This window comes from Limulus polyphemus, unplaced genomic scaffold (genome assembly GCF_000517525.1).
Source record: "Limulus polyphemus unplaced genomic scaffold, Limulus_polyphemus-2.1.2 Scaffold1020, whole genome shotgun sequence".
NCBI classification, from domain to species: domain Eukaryota; kingdom Metazoa; phylum Arthropoda; class Merostomata; order Xiphosura; family Limulidae; genus Limulus; species Limulus polyphemus.
In genome coordinates this window covers 26,560-33,623 of record NW_013666630.1, presented here as the reverse complement: position 1 = coordinate 33,623, position 7,064 = coordinate 26,560, and the positions used below count along the sequence as shown (strand labels likewise).

The window sequence follows — 7,064 nt, the reverse complement described above, 5'->3', positions numbered from 1 at the left end:
TTTAATAACAATAAAAAAAACAAAACAAGCCTCTTTAATCAATGTAGACTCTAAATTAAGAAATCAACATATTTTTCTAGTTTTGTTGTCTATACATTTCATTTTATACTTTCAGTACGTAGAGTAACAATGATATCAGGTTAAACTTTTGCTACTAAGCGACATGACATAAAAGCCATGGGAGAGGGAGCTTCTTGGAATGGATGGCTTACACTTAAATAGACCTGTTTGTAAGAGCTATTAATTCTGCTGTAAGAAAAGTTGTAAGCTAGGACTAGACAGTGGGGAGGGCTAGGATAAACTAAATGCAAAAAAAAATTATGCAGAGAAAAGTAGGAAATGAGTATAAAAGTAGTTCTAAGGGTAGGCTTAATTGTTACTCTAAGTGCTGGTAGGAATGGATGATTTTCATGTAATAGCCTAAAACTTTCCACACACTACTAGATATTAGGATGTAATAATACTCAAGAAAAACTAAGGATGTTTTAGTAACATCATGATGCAATAATATGACATTTGAACTACACAACATATGATTCACAGTTATATAAAGAAAGCTGTTATAAACTATTGCTTCTAAAAATAACTAGATTTAATACTCGCGTTATACTTAAATTAAAACAGTCATGTACATCTAACATAGATATTTTTGTGAGAAAATTGTACACTTTTATAACAAAATGAAGAGTAAAGGTAAAACGTGAACTGTTTAACATATTAGGGTACAGATTATCAGAGAAAAGTCAAACACATTGGTAGTTTGTACAGAGTATATATGATTTGTTGTGATTAGGTATGAATACTTTTCATTAAACTGTAGGTTTATAGTAAAATAACTTTTATGGCTGTTTTAAGTACTTTAAGTGAAACTGTTTTAAAATATTCTCACAGAAGCTAAAACCACAAATCATTTAGTTTCATTCAACGTTTTCTTTATTTTCATGTCTGTAATGGTAATAAGTATATTGTCACACAGTGTGTATTTGAGCTTTTTATTACTATTGAAAGTTTTGAATTTAAAAGGAGTTATCAATGTCTTATACACCAAACCAATATACTTGTTTATATATCTGTGCAGTTTTATGGGGATTTTCTATTGGAATGTTAGTACTGCCAGGAAGCTTTCCTCATTATCTGACAATGGTGCAGTCACTTCACCTTTGGCCATCATTTATTTTCACTGTAAAGTATGGTCTTGCCTGGCTTTTCTTTTTCCACATGTGTAATGCGGTTAGGCATTTGGTAAGTGATTCTAATGTTTTTGATTTGCCACATTCATGTTTATTTATACAAACATGCTACATTTATCAGGTATTTTCACTAAATATGTTACTTAAACTGTGATGTGGGGGGGGATACTAGATACACTGTACTTGAGCATTATATTGATTAATTCAGAGATTGAACAAAAGTGTTTTCCTATAGAAAAAACAACAAAAAACATCAGTTATGTCTGTCTTGTTTAACCCCTTTGCAATGGGAATTCCTTTGAACACTTTTCTGTGAAAGTTACTGTGTTACTTTCAAAATTTAATTAAACACCTTTAATATCAATGTATGTGAATGAATTTGATATTATATATTAGGATTCAAAGTGTTATTTTATCCAAGTTTTAAGTCCTTTATTTCAAAATAAACATTTCAAAAAACTACTTAACTTCAGATGTATTGTCACATGACCAACAAGCTATGAAAATTCTTTACTTTGACACTCTTTATCTTCAATAATACAATGGCAGTACTGCAGATGTACGTCTAGATGATGAGATACTTGGATAACCTTTTGACGCTTTCAAAGTTTTCTGAATGAATACAGTTGGAGTGAGTAATAAATGTTTCAACCCCTGACAGCTGCTGCACCCACCTTAAACATACTTGTTTAAGCTTTATATTCTCCATATAGATGTAACATATACATGCGTCTAGCCATTAGAAAGAGCTCATTTTACAGTATAACCTAACAATGGTTATATTGAAATTGGTGGCAAGTTGTTATAGAGTACATGAAATTAACTATAATATGGTTGGCTGTTTGATCAACTATAGCACTTATGGTTGTTTCTTACCTAAATGTTATAGTTAGAAATACAGTTTAAACTGTATTTAATTATTACTGTTATATTTTAGTTAATTATGTATTAGTTACCATATCCTCATGCTTTGCATACTGATTGTGCTTCACACAATATGTGTTGGCTTTTGATCTCAGAAATTAGACCCCCCCCCCCTCAAACATTCTGCATACATGGCTGATTTGTAAAAGATCTAAATATTCACATCTACATTAAGATAATGAAGGCCACAAAAATCAGTTACAGACATGACATTGTAATGGCTGAAATAGTCACAAATTTCACCCTACCATAACTAGTTTAGAATATTTCAGTTTTAATTCAGGTGTTACACATGTAGTTAACTCTTTCAATATGGGGTCAGTGAATGTGATGACCTCATAACCATTTTGTGCTTATAGTTTTCATGCTATAACTTTGAAATTAGTAAGCGAATGTTAACGAAATTTGGCAGATTATCAGTAAACATTACAAAGCTTTCATACACAAAATATCTAAATTTCGTTTTTTTTTTATCGAGTCGTAAAGTTTGTAAATCAATGTTTCTCTCGTGCCTTTTTTTGACATCTTTGTGTGTTTAAACAATCTCATACAAGTTTTCACTTTACAGTGAAACTAGATATTACATTTATTTTATAATTTGAAATTTCCCTAGCAGCTTTTTGGGATGACCTTTATTTATTTTTCTTTACTTTTGATTTTTAGTATTATATGAGTAGTAGTTATTCTGATAGTCTTAGAAAAGCTATTGATATTAGCTGCACATTTTTACTTGACTATCGTATGATTGCACGTTATATTTGAGTTGTTTAGAATGATTCAAAAGTAATTAACATAGAAAAGTAACTTCACTATTGTGCTATGGATAGGACAGTGGCATAACAGGAATGCACTGAATGAAAAACTTATTATACATGCATTTTTTTATTATATACCCCCCCCCCCTCACTAGTGATCAGCCATAAGCTAAAAGTTAATGACAACTAGCAGTTGAGTTGTAAAATTGTCACCACATTTTCCTACTTGTCTTATTTCATTGAGCACACACATTCATTCAGTAATTAACATTTATATAGAAAAAACTTTTTCTGTAACAATCTTTACATCTCTTGTGGTGGTATATTGCTAGGCAGTTCATTGCACGAAGTGAATTTTCTTTTCTAGAATAATAATAAATACATTGTACTTTGATGTAATTTAATCATATTAATTAAGTGTAATATTCTTTTCTAGGCTTGGGATCTTGGTCATGGCTTTGAAATTAAAACACTGTACAAGACTGGATGGTTCGTTTTTGGTACTACCTTTATTTTAGCTGGAATTGCTGCTTCAATGTAATATAAAATGTAATGATTTCTGGTGAGAACAGCATTTAGAATATTGTAATTCATTCATAGATTTTGTTGGCTATGTGAGAAAATTATACAACTTTAATGAAAACTAAACACAAAGAACTGTACAGTATCTTGTAAGTTCAATATTTAGTTTGCATGATACTTTTTTTATAAAGAAAAAAAAAAAGATACAATACACAAGGTAAGGGTTTATATTCTCAATTGACAATAATACTTTTAATCAGGATGTTGCTTCATTGTAGGTTTTAAAAGTAAATAGTTACTTTGTCTTCTGTGATGTAATTTATATGTCTTGCATATTGCTGTTCTAATATAAAACCACAATTATCTATAATGTTCGAAATATGTTTTATCTTAATTTTCCTTACAGTACTTTCTTATTATTAGTCTAGAGCAGTTGTAGTAACAGCTAATAAAGATTTTGTGCACACTTGAGTAACAAAGTAAAAATGTAATACAAAGATGTATTTGTACTAAAATAGAGAATTAAAATAGTTTGGGAATAATGTAGAAGTTGTTTTATTTTCTTGAATACAGTACACATACAAAAAATTTATTCCTAAGAAAAGCAGCCTATTAACCCTAACTCCACAATTGGAAGTCAAAGTGTGCCATTAAACATGGTATGTGTCAGAGATATCAATTATTCATTTTACTCTACACTTTGATTTTTTTTTGTACAACAGATTTGCACATGCAACTAAAAGCATGCCTCATTTTGTGTAGAAATACATAGTAAATTTGGAATTATACCAACATTCCTTCTCTGATTAGGGGACACATTTGTTTAAAGTGAAAGTGTTGTCTAGGTCATATCTTGATCCTCTGTGTTAAAACAATGTGCCAGCTTCCATTAAAATTGTTTACTTATCCTTGATGAACAGTGTAATGTATGTACAATACTTTTTATAATTCAAACCTGAAGTAACTATAATATTGAATTACCAGGAGTTGCCAATTATGTAATAAATACGACCAGTAGAACTGGTAAAATTCTACAATAATAGTTGCAAGTAATAAGGAATAATTTTAATTACAAGTAATGGGCAATCTACAGAAAACTTCTATGACCACCCTGCCCTCATTGTTAGCAGTCTTTTTAGCCCTTAGCTCAAGAACACCAGATATTACGAAGCAGAGTTGTCACATGTTAAGCTCATTGCTCATGAAATTTAGCTCATTATTATAGTGTTAAAACAATTGTAAGTAACTGCAAGTATATTTAAACAAATTAAATAAATTTATTGGTGGAATGGTGTTTAAATGACTTGACCATATACCATCTCTCTCTCTCTCACACACACACACACACACACACACACACACACACACACACACACACACAACAAAATCAATGGCTTTGCTAAAGAGCAGCAGAATATAAATCCAGTCTCCTAAGATCATAATAGTTAATTGTAATGCCAAATTTAATGTGAAAATTCACTATTGTTCAGTTTATTAGAAGTATAAAATATATCTAAATATAGTAATCTCTCACGGATTTCTTTTGTTGTAAAGTAAAAAGTTACATAAGGGGATACCTGTTATGCCCACCACAGGTATTGAAACTTGGATTTTAGTATTACAAGTCTTAAGCTTTACTGATGTGCCCTTCATCAATATGTGTAAATAAAGTAAACTTTTAATAAAATAATGAAAATCTGGTTTACAATCACTTGTTACATTTTCATTTAAACATAACATTTGTTGTTTGTACACCATAAACAGCACATGCCATTTTCACTGATGGAAGGTAAAGAACACAAGATTATCATTGGTGTAAAATCAATCATTTTGCCTACAACAGTATTCTAGTCATTGTGACCCAACAATTTATTTTAAAATGGGAAGATGTCATTTAGTTCTATAACGTATATTTTTTACTGCACATTACCTCCTCAAACAAAAAAAGCTACTTATGGTAAAATTGATGGGAAAAAAACTTAGTTGGTAGATTGGACTTTTTTTTATTATTATAATTAAACATTATTACACTGTACTTTACACTATTGTCAATATAAAAATGTTTTCTTACATTTTTTGGTCGGTTTTATTTTAGAAAATATGTATTGTTTTTTCCCCTTTTATAGCTTATTTACTTCACATATAGGCTCTGGGGTTATAAGGTCAAGTCATTGTTTTTAATATACAATTGCTTATATAGCCTTTTAATTAAAATATCCTAGGAAAATAGTAACTAATTTATTTGTATGAAGCAGGCCAAAATCCTCTTCTTAACATTTAATTGTTCTTTACAGAATTACTGTTCATTAACATATCACATGCATTTTTAATAAAAACCAAAATTCAAGTTAAGTGAATAGTATAAAGATTGTAAGATGTTCATTTTTTTTTTTTGTTTCACACTAAGATGCAGGCATTGAACTTTTAGACTCAAAATTATAGTAAAAGAAAACTACTTTTTTTGAATTGTATATACAATTATGTAGTAATCTTAATATTACCTACCAAGATAAAGTATTGTTTTCCAAGAAAACAAGTTTTAATTAATTAATACTATATCAAAAAATAATACTAAATTTTTCAAACTTGAATGTACAGTACATTATTTCTGGGTCTTGCACTATCTGCATAACACCTTGTGCATTTTAAAACTGTCTCAGTTGAATTCATCTATACAGTAGATCAATGACTATGTGCCAATTGGAAAAATTATTAAATGTATGACAAAGCATGGGTGTGTGAAGTGTACTAACACATGCACATTAAGCTATTTTTGTGAATGTGAAAACAAATTACTTGGCACTGGCATGCAGTGACAGACATGTTACCAAACTGTATTAATATTAGTAAGATATAGATCATAAATGTTTAAAGTTATATTCAGTTCCCCCCCCCCCCTTCGTTCTTCTTTTTTTTTTTTTAATATACATGATCTATCATGATTTTTTTTTTTCTATAATGTAGAAATACAATGTATAACCAGAAAAAAAACAACTTACAATAGTTTTGTTACCTTAATAATATTATTAAAATAACATTAAAATTTGCAAACAGTTTATTGATCTTGATTATTGAAAGTTGATTATTACATTTATACATGCAATTTATTGCATGGTTATTAAGATGCTGGAAATGACTATGTGGATAAATAATATTACTTCTCTAAGTGTTTGTTGATCAGAATAGTGCTACAAGTTTCCCAACACAAATTCAGGAATGTATGAGGTGTAGTGTTACAAACATCATTTAAACACAAACAGAAATATTAAATTTATAGTTTATTTAAAACTAAAAAAAAGGTTATAAATCACAATATTACACATTGTAAAAACTGAATGTAAACATTATAATATAACATAACATGAAAGACTAACTACACTATTTAACACTAAAGTTGGCAGTGGGTGCTGTCAGCCAGTTGCCTTCCTTCTGGTTGGCAGTTAAAAATTAACGAGATGACAAATAACCTTGGCAGCTTTGTCATAACCCGAAAAAAACTCTTCCCAGCTAAAAACAGGAGCAAGTATGCTAACAAGAAGAAGCAATCCCAAGACCCTCAAACACAAGAAACTTCAGTAATTATCAGGCTATGCTGGCCATAAGCTGAACAAATTTAATTAATAAAAACAACAATTAATGATAAGTAAAGGATTAAACATCTAATTATTATTAT

The 7,064-nt window shown here is 29.5% G+C and overlaps 1 protein-coding gene across 1 annotated transcript in view; it reads left to right on the top strand.

Moving 5' to 3' along the window:
• Positions 1-3,937, top strand: part of LOC106461731 (succinate dehydrogenase cytochrome b560 subunit, mitochondrial-like) — a 12,625-nt gene extending 8,688 nt beyond the window's left edge. The window contains exons 5-6 of the mRNA XM_013921579.2: positions 1,079-1,242; positions 3,306-3,937. Of these exons, the coding sequence (XP_013777033.1) occupies positions 1,079-1,242; positions 3,306-3,410 (269 nt within the window). The 3' untranslated portion in view covers positions 3,411-3,937. The remainder of the gene's footprint in view (positions 1-1,078; positions 1,243-3,305) is intronic.
• The last annotated feature ends 3,127 nt before the right edge of the window (positions 3,938-7,064 follow it).